Source organism: Aptenodytes forsteri, unplaced genomic scaffold (genome assembly GCF_000699145.1).
Source record: "Aptenodytes forsteri isolate BGI_AS27 unplaced genomic scaffold, ASM69914v1 Scaffold289, whole genome shotgun sequence".
Lineage (NCBI taxonomy): Eukaryota > Metazoa > Chordata > Aves > Sphenisciformes > Spheniscidae > Aptenodytes > Aptenodytes forsteri.
In genome coordinates, this window is record NW_008795025.1 from 2,050,048 (window position 1) to 2,069,604 (window position 19,557).

General features: G+C 43.2%; 1 protein-coding gene across 2 annotated transcripts in view; it reads right to left on the reverse strand.

Moving 5' to 3' along the window:
• The window catches only part of RFWD2 (ring finger and WD repeat domain 2), a 132,532-nt gene that overhangs the window by 22,959 nt on the left and 90,016 nt on the right, over positions 1 to 19,557 (reverse strand). For both annotated transcript variants that reach the window (XM_019471175.1, XM_019471174.1), the window contains exons 16-18: positions 15,221 to 15,338; positions 11,180 to 11,304; positions 9,902 to 10,062 (exon numbers count right to left, since the gene is read on the reverse strand). In XM_019471175.1, coding sequence (XP_019326720.1) covers positions 9,902 to 10,062; positions 11,180 to 11,304; positions 15,221 to 15,338 — 404 coding nt within the window. The remainder of the gene's footprint in view (positions 1 to 9,901; positions 10,063 to 11,179; positions 11,305 to 15,220; positions 15,339 to 19,557) is intronic.

Sequence of the window (19,557 nt, forward strand, 5' to 3'; positions counted from 1 at the left end):
GGGATCTGTAGTTTAATCCCAGCATCTCATCTCATGTCATTTTGGACGTGAGGAAAAATTTCTCTACTGAAAGAGTGGTTAAACATTGGAACAGGCTGCCCAGGGAAGTGGTGGAGTCCCCATCCCTGGAGGGATTTAAAAGACGTGTAGATGAGGCGCTTAGGGACATGGTTTAGTGGGCATGGTGGTGTTGGGTTGACGGTTGGACTCGATGATCTTAGAGGTCCTTTCCAACCTCAATGATTCTATGATTCTATTCTATGATTCTATTATGATATACAGTAACATATAAGAGATGTAATTGTTTGAAGCAGCACTTCCCTTGCAGAATTTAGAACACCTTGTGCAAGGGTGAATGCAACTCCATTCAGCTGCACAACCCCGAATTTAACAGTATCATTTCTGTCTAAAAGGTATTCATTAAGTTACTGAACATAATTTTCCTGCCATACTGGCTTTCCCTTCCTTAGAAAGGACCGATTACTATAATTCTGTGTGTATCCTATATAAAATAATTATATATCCTAGTTACATATCCAGGTAGTTTCAATTCAGACATGAGATTGCTTTCAAAGGAGTGGCCGTTTTCACATAGCTAGCTCGCTCATCCAGCATTAGCTAGAATTAGATCAGAACAGCACCAAAAGGAAACTAAGTCTTATTTATATAGGTTAAAAGCATACAAATCCGTGTTGCTGTTGGAAAACCAGTCTGAGCAGTTGTTTTTATAAGGAGCATCATAAAAGCCTTAATTCTTGCTTTACCAACACACAACGCAATTGGCGTTAAGCTGGTCACAAGTTACTGGGTTTCAAAACGCTTTGGGGTTTTCCTACTGAAAACAGAAGGGCAGAAAGCATATGAAAACCTTCAGAACAGTTGCCCAAAGCCAAGCAGTAACTATATTAATGCACAGACCTACATAAAATAAAGCTTTTGCAGAGAAAGCCACCTGTGCATAAATGCTTCTACTTCAATTTCACCCAGAGATTAAATTATCTGATCAAAATCTTGTGCTGGAAAGAAAAAAATCAGTTCATATTTTTTCCACTTCATTTACACTCTGTAAAACATTAAATCCTGCCATTAAAATTGCTTAATTAGGAGCGCTAGAGAGAAAGGTTGATGCAGCTCATGAGTGGTCACTGAACGGTGGTAGCCTGGCAGGACTTGCCATTGGTAGATGCACTGAAGAATGTTGGGGGGGCGGGGGAAAGACAATATTGTGAGGTTGCTTGGACTGTAATTAAAGCAGTGTCATTTGTTAGAGGGAATGAGGTTATAAACCCACCTTCAAACAGCAGTGACAGCAGACCACCAGCAGCAAGGGTTTCAAACACCCTCGGTGTGGGAATTCTGTTGCTACATTGAAGCTGACTTCAAAGGCAGTGGTTAGCCCAATGCCAATGGCTGTTCAAAACCTACTTCACTCTCTCACTTTGCTCCTGCTGGTCTGAAACCAGAGTCCTCCTTAAGCAATGACTAAGTATTAAGAAATGCAGCTTTACCCCTGCGACTCTTATCTTAAATGACCCCCTTCATCTGCTTCATAAAACACTGAATACTGCCCGACTTACTAAGATTAGCTCCAAGCATTCAGACCTCATCGCATTGGCACTTTGTGCCAACCAGAGACTTCAGCAGATAGATGGCACTTAAAAAAAAAAACCACCAAGCCAGCACGAACCTAGCAGTATAAAGGATAGCAAAGGCTGCTCCCATAGGAGATGCTCTGACTCAGAGGAGACCCGCTTTGGTTGGAGCTTGAGATCAGGCAACAGATGCTGGCTCAGTATCTGCAAAGCTTGCCTGGCTCCTACAATGACTTACTGCTTTCAGGGGTCTCTGCTCCAGGACAGTAAACATAATATACATTATAAAAATCCCAGAAAATACTAGGGATGAGCCTTCCTATGCAAAGGCTAAGAGTGTGGGGGTAGAGAGAGAGCATGCCTGCCACCTCTAATCCCTAGGGCAATAGAGGGTGAAATGCCCGCAAGACAAAGGTGTAACACTAAGAACAAGCATGAGAAGAGAGGAGCTTACAACTCACAATAAGCAATGTTTCCAGGCATCATCTGGAAAAAAAAAAAACAACCAACCCCAAACCTTACAACAGGCTAATCAGCTATTTAGTCAGCATCTCTAGAACCCGGAAGGATACGTATCAGAGTTCAGACCAAGTGGCCCAATAGCAGCACTACAGAGGTTGGGTAGGAAGGCAAAAGAGTTGTACAATTATTTAATTCTAAAAGCAAATGCTCTCTGAATACAAATCTGCTCTTTTTCTCTTTCCACCCCAATATATAATATAAAGGCGACCCCAAGTATCACCCTAATACAAACAGTTTTCTATTAAGTTGTACTGTTTGGGACACAGCTTTTACAAAGGGCCACACGATACATACTGCTGCACTTCAGCTTGTACCTTGTAACATTATGGTTCAGCAGGGAGTTGGGGATGGAGTCAAGGAATGAAGTCCAGGTTCCGGGTGAACTCCTGACTTGGGTTCATCTGTTACAAAACTCATACTTGAATAAAGAATTAATGGTTACTAAAGCAGCAGTCCCAACAGGAGAGAAACATCCGCTTACAGGTTTAATGACAGCTGCACAGAGACTTCTTTGCATCCCCAGTTCATAGCGTGTATCATACCAATACAATTTGTGATTGCATTGGGATGCTCTTACTTTTTTTAAAGCCTAGGAAACAACAAGAGCCTGCTCGGACCTCTGCTTGCACCGGCAATGAACTGCAATCCATTATCTGAACAGCTGCACCATCGGGATCAGCTACTGGAACTGTAATGTCAACAGCACTCAGAGTTATGTCGACCACTATGTCATTCACTTGCTCTAGGAAAGAGATGACTAATAAGGAGGACCTCAGTCCTATCTAGAGCACACTGTCTACTTCTCTTGGCATTAGAAGAGACACATTGGTAAGCAAATATCAGCTGTGAAAGTCTGAAAGAGTAAATGCTGCCTTCATTCAAGAAACATGCGCAACTTTGATCTGCCTTCACTTCAAAAAAACATCAACCCCTTGGCAATTTTCTGTGATTATGCAGGAAAAAAAAAGCCTCACCTTGCAGAAGGAGAGAGAAATTGAGTTTGCAAATGTAAACTTAAAACCAAGAAAGAAGAAAAACCCGAGCCACCTACATTTCTTGAAGAAGCTATTCTTAAAATAGAAGCTAGAATGATATCAAAGTGCTGCAGTACCACAGGGGACCTGAACTTCCAGAGCTGAACAAAAGCGAGAGACTCATCCCCTCTGTTTGCATCAGTGGCACGGCCAGCTGCTCTGCATCTAGGAAAGGAAGAGTTAACATAGGCACTGATGTACCAGCCACCTGCTGGCATGCCACCTTGAGCCCTGAAACAGCAAAATAAATTGTGTAATACACTTTTTTCCCCCCAAACACACTAGATGGGAGGAGCACAGTGGACAGAGGTCGGGGTTATCAGGGAATCACCTAGCTCCCTTCACCCCTGCCCACACTCGACTGCGGCAGCGGTGTGGTCCGGCAAGTGTCTGCCCTGAAGCTCAGAGGGTGTCCTGCAACCGGGGAGAGGCAATACCAAAAGAACATATACCAATGTTTTCCTTCTTCTACAGAAGACTCAAAATTAAACACTTTCTCCTAAAGCCTGTCATTTGCATAATCACATTATCAAGATGGTCTTTCACATGGACCAAAGTATTAACACACTGAAATTTCAATATAATGCATGAACTGTTAATAATAGAGTATGATTTTTTTCCACAAAGTTCTCTGCAGTTGGACCCCAAGGGTTGTGATGAGGAGTAAAATATTGTTAGTTACCTGAGTATTTTTTAATTAATTCTCCTTAGCCACAGAAAAAATAGAGCCCAAAATGAGCATTTGAAGAGATATGGGTATGAAAGTGTATGTTCAGCACAAAGAAGCATACATACTGAACTTGTGACATCTTTTATCTGCAAGGCAGAAATTATTCTGCATATGAAAATAGTTTTCAAGCAGCATATAAAACAATATATACAGTATGTGTCAGTATACATAAGGCATATGCTAAGATTTGGGGGGAGAAAAAAAATCAAGCATCCATGATGTACGATGTATCTTTTGATATTCTGGGTTCCACTTGTTTTTAACGAAGATTTGAGATTTTCAAATGAGTAAGGGAGGAATAGACATGAAAAAGGTAGGATGGAAGAGAAATAAAATATATTTACTACCTAAGGAAAGTGCGAAGCAGCAAAGTAATGAAAGCCAAAGAAAACTTCTTGTTTAAAGCATTCCCAATGGCCAGAGAGCAGAGGGCATGTCAAGAGGAGTGGGAAGCCATCACACCGACAGCTGCGAGCTTCACAGCACGCACGCTATGGGGCTTAGACAGCTTCCACAAGAGGGAGGAAAATCTTTGAAGATTTTCAGGAAGGGGAGAAAACCCAGTAGAATAAACCTGATCAAAGTCACATCTCCTTGCTTTTCTTAAAAGCTGCTCATTCTCAGCCTCCCGTAAACCGCTGTTCATTTCAATCATGAGAGAGAAGATGAAGAACACCGCATTTCCAGGATGAAACAGTAGTGTGGCAATGCTCTGGAGAATAACCTGCAAGAATACTGGTTTGGGAGATGCTGCACATGAATGCTACGGGCCAGCCCTGGTCTAGGAAAGAAAGGATGAGTCAGAAAACAGCAGTGCCGTCCCTGAAAATACTGCCGTTGGAGCTACTCACACTGCTGCCTGTGCCAGTAGCTGGTATCAGAGGCAGGCAAGGGACAGCTAAGGTCTGATCACTCCAGGCAGGCATTTATCTTGTAAGCTTTAGATTACTACCTAGGTATACCTTAACTGACATCTGAACAACTAGTTGAGGATGCTGCAAAAATAAGACAACACTGAGTTGAAGCTGGAAGTCAAAATTCTCACCAATTTTGAGCCTTTAAAATTTCAGCAGCAAAGCGGAACAAAAAAATACCAAGTCTTAGACTTGTTTTCCCCCCAAAACCCCATTGGAATTCATATTTCAAGTTAGAAGAGATGCAGTTACAGTCGATACAAGTTACTTAAGAATGACACTGAATAAGCACTTGGTTATTTGGGAATGACAAAGGAGGTTTCATTTTTAATGTTCATAAGTCATCCAAATTAATTAGCGCTTTAAAATGGCAATGAATCACTTCCCAAAATAATCTGTATTGGCTAAATTAATTCCAGTGAAGGGAGCCAATTTGCTGATTGTGAATTATCAGAGTCCCTGACCAGCTCCTGTGTACGTTTTGTACCATTTATTAGGCTACTGGGAAACAAAGGATGGCTACTTTTCATCAGTGAACAAGATTACAGCCCTATTAAGTGACCAGCTTATTGCAGTACAATTACAGGTTTCCATTTAAAGAGCCAGACATCATTAAGAAACAAAGCTGAATGTTCAGAGGAAAAGAAAAATAAACAGAAGAAAAGCTCATTTTCTGAAGAGATGCACCAAAAACCTATTTGAAGGGAGTATTTCCATCCTCTAAGATTAACAAAGAGAAGTTCAGAGATGCAAGACTAATTATGAAGATACTTCCATCATATGACAGTGCCTAAAGGCAACCTCAAGTCTGGAGTCCCACAGCCTGCTTCTCTCACTCACAGCTAGGTGATTGTTTTGAGACTCCCCTAAATTAAAATGACTTTTGAAGAGCGACAAGGTGAGAAAACACATACACAGGTTTCCGCTCTCCCCTGTCAGGCAGAGGAGATGCTTTCATAACACTGCCATGCCACCACTCTGAGATCCTTCCTCCCAAGAGCCAGGAGACCTCTGCATCCATCCAACACGTACCACCACCCACCTGCTCACTGCAGCGAGATGACTTGGTGAAAGTCTGCAGTGCTGTTCTCAATGGATTTCCCTTCCTTACCCCTCTAAAAGGAAAAAACAAATGAAGTTTTACCTAAACTAATTTGCATGGCATTCTCCTGCTCTTATCTGCATCTCCTTACCAGTATCAAAGCCTCGACGTTTCTGCTTGAGAAATCTTTCCCCAGCTAACCTGCTTATCGGCAGTAATGAATACTCATGCAAGCAGGTACAAAATTAAATGGCTTCTTTACAGTGATTATGATAGATTGAGCCATGCTTAATCTACATAATCAAATTGCTTCTGTGCTCAGCAGTAATACCTTTTTGCTGTCCTGGGAGCAGGTTCAGCCTTGGTTTCTCTTTTGACAGCTTCTTTCTGAAAAACACTAACCATGACTAGGAAAGGGGCTACTTGAGATGCAATTATTTAACACAGCTGTATGAGGCATATCTCAAACTCTGCAATATGGCAAAGCAGATCCAAATGAAAGGTGTCCCCTTCAGGGAAGGGGAAAACATCATGTAGGACACGTAAGGGAAAACGAAGTACAAACCAATCTCCTCCAGCTACTCTCCATGTACCTAGACAAAACTGGAGTGACCCTCCCAGGACAGATAAAACCTCTCTACCCACCTAGCTGCAATGAGCTACTACCACTACTATAATTTCCTTTCCTGTATGCAAGGGCATCCCTATATGCAAGGGCATCGTCTGCTTACATGCTAATGAAATAGAAGAATGTATTTTCCAATCTCAAGACCAGATTCACATTTCAAATCAAGCTGGCTAAATCTTGCCGAGGTGCCAGAAACAAAGGATGGCACAGGTATATTATAAAATCCTTGACTTAGGAAATAAAAGGATTTGGTTCAGGGAAGGTTCCGAAATGCATCTCTAACTCATGTTTATCAGGTCACTTAGGCCAAAAGTGTCCTGAAGCTTTCTCTACTTCTAAATATTGATCAATTTTTAGAGTAAAAGGAGAAGTGAGAAATGGTTTTCCCCACAAACTCTAAATAAGTGCTATTTAAAAAAATACTGAACAGCCTATTTACCTTTGTCCAAAACACAGCACTGAAAGAAGCAGAGCAAAGGTTTGCTTCCTGATGTACCTGCTGAGAGGTTTTTTCGTTTGCTTGTTTTTTTTTCCAAAGAGTCTAACAAACCTATTCGCCTACAAGTTAGTGCTTATTTCTAAATATCACTTAAGAGTTGAAAAGTGAGTAAGCCTGATGCAAAATGCTAATAAGTACTTAGGGAGAACAATTTCTCTCCCTCGTTATGGCTTTGACACACAATGGAAAGATGGTGCCGGCTGGACCTCTATGGTTGGAAAGGTGACAACTCTAGCAAAAAGGTCCCTGCATCTTCATAAGCGAAGGAAAACCAACGCAGAGGGAAGAAAAAAGACGGGTTCTGGCAAGGGATGCTGGCACAGCTTGACTTTGGCTCAGGAGGAAGTAAAAGCTTGAATTACATAAAAATAGATTTAAGAAAGAATCAATGACATTTCATCTGAAAGTTTTAGTTAAGTTTTAATTAGGATCCAAGATTTTGCACTTAAGTGCATGAAGTGAAGGAGTACATGTACTCATGCTTCCCAAGATAACTGACAGATCTGAAACTTATCTCATCTCGAAAGGTTAATTAAAGAACAATCCTTGAGAGCAACACCATAGGGAAACCAAGGAGAGTCTGCTCCACCAGGGAGCCCAGGGGAAAGGCTGGCACACAGCACCCGCATCTCCCCCCTTGGAAACACTCCAGGTGGCAAACTGAAGCTATTGCCCAGTGACCATGGCATGGAGATAAGTGAGATGGCTTTGAACCAGCCCAGCAAGGCACGGAGAACAGCACACCCATAGCACTATAAAGCTTACTCGCCATGCTCCCTGCGGCTCTGGGGCAGGTTTCCCAGCCTGTGCTGGGCTCTGTGCTGCTGCTAGGCTGGAGTTGCTTCGATGCACACGCTCTTCAGCGGAGCAGGCACATCAGTGGGGAAAGGTAGGTGTGGTAACTCTTATAATTAGGAAACTAAGGCAGAGTGACTCACCCAGGATCAAAGTCTGCAATTAAGCCAGAAATAGGCTGTGGGTTCCCTGATTCCCAGATGCTGACAGCACTGCAAGGCAAAGGCCTTCTCTAGTTCATCTGAGCATGATTAAAAAACACGTCAGCTTTTAGGGAAGCCTGTATATACGAAGCTCATTTGAAAAATTTTATGCCAGATTCAAGAAACATTACCAAAATGGAGAATAAAAGTTTCATCGTTTGAGCAAGACTTTGTGGACATAAGTGACCTTTGGCTGTGCAGTAATTTAATTTCCTAAGAACATGAACAAAGTCTCAATTAGGTCAGAGAGGACCGCTGCGCCGGTACAAGAGTGAAGAGAAATGTGCGGCTGCATCGGTGAAGAGTACTTCTTGTCTTGGGGGGATTGGAGATATGGTGCAAGGAAGCATTAAGGCCTCTTGGCAAAAGCAAGTGAGGCTGCTTGCTCAGTATGTAAAGCAGGATGGCATGCACCACAGGCAGAGGTAAAACACAGAAGCAAAACACTCAGTGGCTCTCAGATCACAGGCAGCTTTTTGCTGCTTTCTTTACAAACGAGAGCCAGGTACTGTGGCTGCCACAGGAGAAACAGGCTAATTTAGAAGAAGCCCAGGGAAAAACAGAAGAATGAGGGGAAAAAAAATGATCAGAATAGAGACGGATTCTGAATGCTGCTTAATGGACTGAAGCCTGAACGTTATTTGGTGCAATCTTGATGGGTCTGATTTAACTATTAGATTTTTGCACAATATTTTTTCATACTGGTTATGAAGAATTGCTTGACAGTCCTTGGTGACTGCTCAAAAGTTTCTCAGTCACTTAAGCAGAAGGTCTATCAGAGTAAAGCACATTAATCAGAGAAAAGGCTGGTAAGGAGCAGACGGCAACAGAAATAACACCGGGGGTGAGACATCACTGTTAGTCTGTTGTCTGTAGAAAAGCTGCGCAGGACATCAGTGGGCAGGACAACCCAACACAGAAACACTGCAGTGAAGAAAGTTCAGGGAAGGGTGTTTCTGGACACACAGGTTCCTGCAGCACATTTTTTATCCAGCAGAAAGACAAAGACAGATTACGCAACTTCTAACAGCCACTCTTCATCTGAGATGTGACACCTGTGCATACCAAATCCTCCTAAATCTGAATCACAGTTGTGGGGGCAGTTTCTTCATACAGAAACAGATTGGTAGATGTTACCCTTCCAAAACACTATCTTTATGAATGCAACATCTCAGGACATCAATTAGGCAACGTTCCACTTTAGCTACTTGGAAGACTGTATTTAGGATGAGCTGCTCTCCTCCCCCTCCCAACAAGCCCATTAAGTATCTGATCTGCAAACCCTTGTACATACAAGAGAGTTACTTGCTCAAGTTTTTTTTTTATGCAAGGTTTTCAAGAGCACTCTGAATTTAAAAGCAGTTTTTTGTTCTCCTGAGCAGCCTCGTGCCGAAAGGCCACTCTCACAAAAGCTGCGTCAGGTCTGCCTGCAGCATTAGTACACATGCTACGTATATGAATTAAGTGTCACTGGAACAGTCATCGAGGTGACTGCAGCCTGGGCTCACCTCCTTTACATATCTACTCATCTAAACATGGGGGCTGTATTTCAATGAGCAAGTCCATATAGACACAATAACATTGAGATAAGGCTCCACAGTGAGTATCTGCAGGTGCCTTCGTTAAAGCAACAAAAGAAACCTGCTAATGCATCCACCAAAAACATTAAGTGCCAGAAATACAATGCTGCTTTTGGGATTTCAGATGCCAAGTAGAGAAATTTAAACACCCAGGTGGAAGAGTTAAGAGCACAGCAGTCCCTCCTCCTCCAGCATCCCCCAGTGTTTCAGTTACCCTGCAGATCTTCACGTTCTCACGCCAATCTGCAATACCCATAAACAGGAAAATACCAAGTGCAGTCAAACCCTCAGCAATGCTATTTCATGAGAAAGCAGGAGGCATTCCTTTCACACCCAGCTGGCTGCCTCAGCAGAAAGCTTACCCCATCTGGTAGTGCCCTCCAGCATACAGCACTCACAAACTCATTTGTATCATCTTCTTTCCGGTCCTTGTCCAGGACACTTTTGACTGTATCAAACTTGAACGTCAGCAGTGTCTTTGAGAGGCCCTTATAGTATAGGTAAAGGGAATTATTTTCGCTTCCTAGAAATAAAAATAAAAAAAAAAAACCACCAAGATTAGGTTCTGGTAGCAGGCACAGAAATAAGGCTTCTTAGCTCTTTCATTGTTTAAGGCGAGACCAGACATTTCCTCCTTGTAGTTATCATCATGCTCATGGTGCCTTGGCAACTGGGAGTGCTCCACAGCAAACTTTCACGATGCTTAATAACAGAACCAGGTTTTATTACAAGACAATTACAGTATGCAGCGCACTTGCAAAACATACAGGATCCCAACCGTCCCCCATAACTTCCTTAGGGCAGAGCAGAGCATCTATGCTACCACGTGAAACACTGCTACACCCAGCCTGCTCGGCATTACAGCTCTGAGGCAGGTAGCACTGTCAGTTTTGCTTGCCATAATCAAGTACAACAGTTTGGTCTGTAGAGGTTTAAGTAAGAGAGACTAGACAGTGTGCAGGCTTTGTTTAGAAATCCATCCAAATTTCTGCCTTGCAAGCTGTACAGAGATCAGAGTATACACAAGCTAAGGTCCTCCCTTCAGTGCTGGCACAGCTGTCTTGCTCATCCCACAGCAATTAGCCTGTCACTGCTTTCCCACCAAGACCTGTGGATTTACAGAGGTTCAACAGTCCAACTTAAGCGGTGAAAAGACAGAAACTGCCAAAGGGGTAACTGCTTCAGGATGATTTAGTCTTCTAGAGAGCTGTCCACAATGAGGGCATTAGTGCTTCACCATGCAGAATGCCATATCAAGTGACAAGTACAGGACCACTTGTGCGGTCCAGGCTACTGCCCTTCCTTAGCAAGATGCATGAGGACGTGTCAGTTGATAAACTTGAAAGACATAAGTGATATCAACAGTGGCTACATTAGCAGTTGACTTTTGGTGACAGCAAGTCTGAATTGTCATATATGAAGAACTCATCTGAAATGGGAGAAAATCAAGTACAGATCCCCTTAGGCCAGGGCTCCTTATGCCATTCCCTGGGAAGGGAATGAGGGTGGAAGTTCAGAATAATCCTCCAATAAAAAGCCCATGCAGCTACGTAGTACAACCGCTGGTGTGCTTTGCAGCTGGAGAGGCACCAGCTCTGAGGGGTCCCATTAGCATTTGTCAGGATGGCTGCTCTACTCACCACAGGCAATGTAGTCTCCATTGGATGCGAGCCCTACGAAATTCTTCTCGTTGATGTGACCCTTGAAGGAGCGCAAGCAGTGAGGCTTCCCTACATTCCACAGCTTCAGCTGACTGTCTGTTGACCTGAAAACAATACCTAAAGTTACCCTGCTGCCATATGGCAGGTACTCCTCACTTGCAACCCTGCTCCTTAACACCCTACTTGCAATGTAAACACAGGAAGTCTTAGTGCACTCCAGGAGATTTATCCCACTTTCAATCATATGCAACTCAGCTTGAGCTCAGAAAGGTATCACGTTATTTTAGAAGCCTGTCAAAACACATTACATGTTTGAATAAAAAACTTCCCCCAAGTATTACTCTTCCATTCTCCTATCAATTACTGAGTCCTCCACTGAACTGTACAGCCTTTGGGCCATCGCTGCCTCCTTCAGATCCAGGACACACCGAATACATATATATATTTTTTTAAACTTCTACAGCATGGACAAAATCTGTTCCCTTCTCCATGCTGGCTACAACTCTCATTCATGCCTTTACAGGACTCGGGTAGGAAGCAGCCTCCTCCCTCTCCAGCTGTCCTGAAAGCATGTTCTCCTCCTCCTGCCCAATACCAAGCAGCAGCTTATAAAAACCTATGGGGGCTCAGAGTTGCTATTACCATTAAAATGATGTGGTTTTCTCATGTGTAATTGAGACTGCATGGATACAGATCTCAAGCTTCCACTTTTTTCACCTTGGCAGCAAAGCTAAATATTACTATTAAAAATCTACAAACTCTGTTGGGATTAAATCAAAATTGATGTTTTCCATTGTTCCCCCAGATGCAAACATACCTGCCTTCAAAATGTTTTTCTATTTACTGTGAGCAAACATTTTCCCTTTGGCAAAAGAAAGGAGGTGGAGGTAGTCTCCTCTGCCTGGCAGAGCTCAACTGAAATAGGAATATCCTAGGTTTCCAGGAGATATAGGATTAATTTCTTCCCCCAAACCTGAGGGGACACGGCCCCTCTCACTTCACAGGCGTTATTCTCTAGCAATTGCCATGCTCTGATATTCTGGCACTCACTGACTTACAGCAATACATGCCACAGTAGGTGAAGAAACACTGATGCAGTGGGACCGGAGTCCTGTGAAGCCACCTTTGAGGAAATGGGAAGTGCTGTTCTGATCTTAAATTTGAAAGAGATTGGGAGCAGGACCTGTCAGCCTCCTGGGTGGGAGGAAAGGGAGGTAGGTAACGCTCCCCTCTTACAAGTCACATCACCCAACCTTGCTGCTTTCTGAATGTTAAGAGTCAAAAGGAAAAAAAACCCCACCCCAATATCCATCAAATATTACCAATGATATAACAAATTAGCCCTGCACCAATGTCACATTTACCTAAAAATATAGCACAAAAAAGTAGAGATGCACCTTGTGCTATACTGCAAAAACCTTATCTCAGCCCTCAATGACAGCTGGAATGACAAAGGAGCGATAAGGGAGCTGCAGCAGGATTTGTTAGTTATATGTAATAATAGTATGAGGTCAGATCAGAAGGAAGGTATGAACTTTATCTGTAATACTGTGACTTAAGCAGGAGTGCTTTCCTTATCCCAGGTCTTGACCACGGACAGCCCTAAAACAGAGTATTCAGCTTCTCTGCCTGATGCTTGTTCTATGTCCACCACTGCCCTACATTCCTGCTCGCTCTCCCTTCCCTTCCCTTGTCCTCACCATCACAGTAGCAGCATAGCTCATAGAAATGCCAAAAAGGTATATACTACTGCTTTTTCAGCCCACAAGTACAGGCAGGTGCCTTCTGTGCTTTTAGGGCAGCTGTATTTTTAAAATGCTGCTTTTAAAAGTTTCAGAGTTGCCCAGAAACTAAACTTTTCTGAAGGCAGGGTAAAGCAGCAAGAGTCTAATCCCTGGTCTACAAGCTGTCAGATTCCTGTGACAGCTTCTGCTATTAGCTAACCCATCAGGAAGACCTCGTATATATAAGCACTTAACCTCTATATTTTAGTAGCATATATTCTAGATCTCTTCATTAAAATAAAAACACTTAAAGTCTATTACTAATGGAATGCTTTTACTGTTAACAAATTCCCATCAAGCTCTAGCCATGTTTGCATTGCTTAGGATAAGCATGCCATAAAAGAAGAAAGTTATTTGCCACTGGACCGCAAAGAGAGGAAAAGGCCATTGATCCTACTGGTGTTACACTGCTCTTCCGGTTTCATACCCTCTCCAAAAAAATATCATGGATGTGCTGCTCTGTTAAATCTGTCTCTCTGTAAATCAGCACTGCAATCAATGTGTTGTGCTAAATACCAGGCAGTTCTGAACACCCTTGAGGTCAAAACCTAACTCTACAAGGCAAAGTAAATCAATGCAATCTATAAAACAGCTTTACCTAGAAATCTAGACAATCTGAGTATACATATAATTTTTCCTTAAAAGAAATCAGTGCTTGATTTTTGGGAATCACTACTGCTGTCTCCTCTCCTCAATTTGCAAAAGAAAGATATGAAAAATAATCTGCTCGCTCTGACACTTCTTTCTGTTCATGCAGGAAAAGATAGGTGAACCCTCCCGTTAGTCCCCTCACCCTGTTGTTGCCTGTCCAAGGCTGACAGCTCTATCAGTATTCCTCCCAAGACTGTGGGATAAGCTTTCTCAGATGGTTGGCTCAAGCAGGACAGGGCCATTCTGTCCTGAAACATTCCATAGATGATGCTCCACTTGATCATGGCTGTAAAACATTCTCAGCCTCCTCCTGCTTCTATTAAACACTTCCTTCTTACCCAGATTTGGTTCAAAGCTTTAAATTTAATTTTCTCTGTGTCTAGATATGAATTTGCACCCTTATAGAATTATAATGTTAATGGAAGTAAGAGAGGAGCTGATTAAATATAAACAGTACCAGAAGCCACCAGGGAATCTTCCATCACACAGCTCAGCTCAGAGTAACTCACTAGCAGCCTGAATACACCTTAAAATGCTCTGCTTTGGCTCCACGCTTCTAGAGCAAACTGTGTGAAAACATGGGACAGAGCCAAGCTGGATAATCACTGGCTCAGTACAAGGCAGCAAGCGTACTTTCTGGGACTAGATCTACCCCTGTGATCCATCCCTGCTGCCCTTGGGTGTTATACATGGGCACATTGAGATCAAAGATTCCCCTGCAACCCCCCAAGGTTGCTTGCATTTTCCCCACCGCATTAGAGGGGCTCTCCTCTGGTTTATTGAAGAGGCTTGTAGCCAGTCATTCAAACCTTTCACTATGTGATCTGACAGACACGCTCATTCCCATGTGATTGAAAACCTACCTAGAACTGAGGCAGCCACATCTGGCTTTGGGGCAGACACATCTGGCCACGTAAGTGAACAGAAGCTGTAGAATATTATTCTTCAGGGCCTCCACAGCAGACCTTATGGCCTACCCTGGCTGCAAAGCTGCACGCCATTAGGACCACAAAACACAACTTCTTGTCTACTTTCTAACTCAAGTATAATCCTAAAAAGAGCCTTCACAGAGCAAATTAATAAATTACCAGAGAACAGATCAGTCAGTTCTACCGAAGTTGCTTTCAGGCTGTGGCTAAACCTCCTCTTCAGAAATAGCAGTACCATTTGATCACTGCTGTCACTCATCAGCTGGGTTTTACTGCAGATTCTTATCCTCAGGGCTCTGCCAACAGCCTTCTCTACAGCAGAGCTCTGGTCAGGAGCATTTTCAGCACACATAGCACTTCGTAAAAGGAGAGTCCACCTGCAGCTTCCCAAAGTTGGGGCTTGTGGTCAGGAGCTGCATCTAGTTGTCTTCATATTCCTCTTAATCATTTTAGCTCCACAAAACAGAGCAGAGCCAAGTGACACCAGGAATAAATTTCTATTTTTGTCTTAGGAAAAAAAGCAACGATCTGCTTCCCAAAAGCACAGCAGCTAGCAAGCGCACCCACCCACGCAGGTGAACTTGCGTGATGGCCCTGAAGAGTGCCACAAAGCAAGGGCTACAAAGTTTTTAGCCTACATAAAAGGCAATACTTACGCAGAGACGATTTCTTCCCCGCTCACAAATTTTGCGTAGGAGACTGCCTTGCGATGCCCTTTGAACACCATGATTGGCTGCTTAGTGTTGCGAAGATCGTAGTAGTGAACACAGTGATCTGGAGATGAGAAAGAAAAGGGGCAAAATTTAATCAGTTGGGAAGGATGCATGGGACCTCTAATAGCTCACAATAAAAGTCCTGCCTGTAGCTTCCACATCTCACTTAAAGCTCTGTCTAGGATAAACAGTCTGCACTATAGCAAAGGAGTGTTTAAGCAGGCTTCTTAAAACGGCCCCAAAATTCAGTCCGGAAGGGTCCAAGCAGCCTTTCAAAGAGTCAGCAAAGGAAAAAGGTGCATCCACATGTGTATGCACATACACGTCTTCCCGCAAACCCCATTTGGCCCATGTGCAAGCCAGCAGCTAAAAGGACTCTCGCCTCTCCTGCCTGCCTTCTTGGCTCCCTGCCTGGCCACTCCAATTGCCATTTCTAATTCCCTGCACCCCCTCCTCCTTCCTCAAGCTGTCCCCTCTTGGAAAACTGTTGAAGAACTTGAGGCTAAAAACTCAGTCCGTCTGCTACTTAAATTGGATGGTGGAAAATAGGGATTAAATTTCTCATGCTTACTCTAAATGGGTAACCTCCATACTTTTCTTTTTTGCTTCTCTCCTTTGACTTTATTAGCAATCAAGAGAGAATTAGCATTTCTGCTAACGAGAGAACAGACTAAACCCCAGTTCTTAAGATTTAATTCACAGTTGTGCCACAGTGCCACAACCACATAAAAGGGATGGCAAAAGAATTAGCGATACATTTTACTTTCTGCAAAACTAAATGTCAATTCCCAAGAAAACAGAAAAATAAGAATAGAAAACCCCATGAGACCTAAGCCCCAAACACCCCCAGCGCTCTTTCCAGCTCTACAAGGTTAATAAGCTTCTCCCTTCCCAACTTTCAGCCTTTAATGTTGAACTTCATTTAATTATCCCCTGCTATTCTGGAACCACAGGGAGGGAAGGCCACACACATGCAAGGAAGCTGAGCCGGATGCCTTTCTCACCAAGCTACTTGCGATACCCAGACGTCAGCAGAAAACTGCTCTGACCCTCCTCCCACTGAAATAACACCCCACCAATGGAAGTTTATCACAAAGATTACATGGAAATGATTTTAAATGCCAATAGCTATGGTTATTTTTGTATTTGCACAGCATTTCAAAGCAGGGCTCTCAGTCGTAGAAACAACACGCAGCTGTCTCAAAATCCCATGTGGTTTGAGAGATAACTGGATTTTCATTGAACAGGTTACAGCAACCAGATAAGGTAGCTGCAAGGGTAGCTTCTCCCCTGTATGAATGGGCTAACTGGTGGCCGTGGCAGGACATGGGGGCTGTCTCAGAAACACATTCAGTAAGATGAGGCAAGCAGGCAAGTTGCCTTCCCCTCTAACTGCTTCCAGCATCTTGATCTCTGCATAATATGACGGGATCAGAGACTTCTCCAGTAAGAGATTTCCAGCTCTCTCCCTCCTTGCTGTGTAAAAGCAGACGCTCCAAGCAGCCACACCAAGTTTTCTCCACCACTTACACCGAACTGTTGGATTACCCCGTTCTGTTGAAACCCAGCAGCTATTACACCTGTTACTGCTAGCACTGAAATGCTGGGAAGTACTGTACCCCCAAGCACACTTTCAAATGCTCCTGTGTCTTCTACCTCCAAAATATTAACCCTCTGAACAGCCAACACTATTAACCAAAATCCCATAGTGTTGCTACATTAGCTTTAGAATAAGATGATGTTGCAACAGGCTTATTCAATAAAGGGGTTAATTTTCAAAAGGACTTTGAGTTAAGCATTAACACTCCTTTAACAAGATTTGGGCATCCTGGTCCCTTCCACCTCTCTGAAAACTTGAGCCAGAAAACTCTACATTTTCTCATCCGGCCAGCACACCTGCTGTGGGAGCTATGAAACAGTTAACTGGCAATTGTTATTTTAATGAGCAGAATGATTCTAGCTGGGCTTTCTATTAGGAGCCAGTTAGCAGATAAGCCTTTCAAGCCTATTCTTGCTCACAGTTTCAACCTCCTCCCCAGCTGGCTCATCATTAGGATACCTTTTGAGCATGTATTTCATCCTTCAGAGGGTGGCAGGAAAAGGGGTACCTGCAGATGGCTGCTTGTGAGCAGCTGGAGCAATGCAGAGAGGAAAGAGCTAGAGCAGGAAAGACAAATCCATTTGCAGAGCAGAGACACAAAGTTGCATTCACCTTCTAAATTTCACAATAAACAGCTCGAAGCCTGCTGGCATCTGGCCCCAGCACCACAAGTGCCTCTCAGCATTGGCAGGGCAATCAATCACTGTCTGCTCTGATCACAACAAGTCCGAGGGAATGGGCAAGGCCAGTGGGTTCTAAAATTAGCCACTTAATTATTAATTGATTATTTCAGCAGCCGAAGTGTTGGTGCCCAATTGAGTTTTTTTAAAATTCAACTGAAGCAGTATTTTTAAGTAGATATATGAAGACAAATGCTCACTGCATTCATTAAAATCAGAACAGGTGGTCATGTTTTACAATTAAAGAGATACTCTCTCTTGTAGGCCATATGGACTTTCCGAAAACATGATAAAAATGCCATCTGCTGAGGAAGCAGAGAGCCCAAAAATGAAGCTAAAAGAGAAAAATACAACTCCCAGGTACCCCAGCAGCAGCCTTGCCTGGTGGAGTTTGATGAGCTGAAATTGCCCGCGATCGGCAGCATCCCAGGCACGCCAGCGCGTCCAAGGCGAGGTGCTTTGGAAAGCTCAGAAAACAAATTAATCCTAAGAGCCAGCTGAAGGTAAGGAAAATAGAGTGAGGACTGAGGGGCATCAAGCACTTCCCGAACTCTGCAAGAGCCTGTAAGCTCAGCCATCATCCTACCGCTGGCTCCTGCCCTCGGCATCCCTGGAAGACGACAGAGCATACTCCACTGCTAACCAGCGATGCACAGGGGTATTTGCTTCTTGTTTTGCTCCTCAAACATGAGCATTAAAATCATCATTCGGCAATTTTTTTTGAAGCTCTACAGTCTCCACCCCCACCAGAAAACTCACTTTGAACAATTTCAACTTGGAAATGACATTTCCACAGTTAAAAGCCTCATGCCTAACCCTTGGGCAGCAACAGCTCACTGCTTTACTTTTTATTCTGTGTTCAGGCTTAATTAAAATATATGAGATAATGGGAAAGAACATGTATATATACCATAACAAATTAAAACACTCTGAAGCAATTCTCGTCTAGTTCAATGTCACTGCAGAAGCTAAGCACGACAGAATTCTGCTGCTGTGCCTTCTGAATTCAAATGTTTGCTGGCAGGCCGTATTTTATGATTTTTTTTTTTTTTTAAAAAGTGATCTCAGAAGGCAAAAAGGGCAGCTAAGCTCTGCCACTGCTGCTTAGAGGTCTCCAACCACAGGCCTGAGTTTTTAAATAGTGCTTTTCCGGAATGGCTCAAGAACTGCTTACTTCCCTTAAGACACTGCTGCTTTCACCTTTGAGCCACCTAGTGACAACTAATCAAGAATTCAGACTTTTCCAGACTTCCGAAAGATCTCACGACCTCTTCAGTAAATACAACCCGCGTCAGCAAAGGATGGCATCCCTCATTGCTTGGCAGCTCATAAATTCACAAGACTCCAGCCAGCAGGAGCAGGGCAAAAGGGAAGGATGGTTTTGTAATGTACACAGTGAAGTGATCAGCACCTTCTCAATCTCAGTCCTTGGACTCAGCTTGATTGCAGGGATAGGGACACAGCAAACGAACTGATGATGTGGTTACATGATCTTAGGAAATCAGGTTAAAAACTTCAAAAAAAAAAAAGAGCTGGGAATTGCTAATGGAGCCAGTAGCATCTTAGGTAATTTCAGAGCTGTTCAGAAAGATGGAATTGCTCTTGGATTTTTAGTCGTTTAAAAAAAAAAAAGCAAAGTGTTTTTGCCAAAAGTGATTTTCCTTACACTTAGATTTGTTAACAAAATTCAGAAAACAGCTGTTACTAGCAGGCTTTTTTTTTTTTTGCTACCCCTTGCAAGGCCCTTTAAAAGTAATGCGTCCAGCCAGCAGGAGCAGGGCAAAAGGGAAGGATGGTTTTGTAATGTACACAGTGAAGTGATCAGCACCTTCTCAATCTCAGTCCTCGGACTCAGCTTGATTGCAGGGATAGGGACACAGCAAACGAACTGATGATGTGGTTACATGATCTTAGGAAATCAGGTTAAAAACTTCAAAAAAAAAAAAGAGCTGGGAATTGCTAATGGCTAATGGAGCATCTTAGGTAATTTCAGAGCTGTT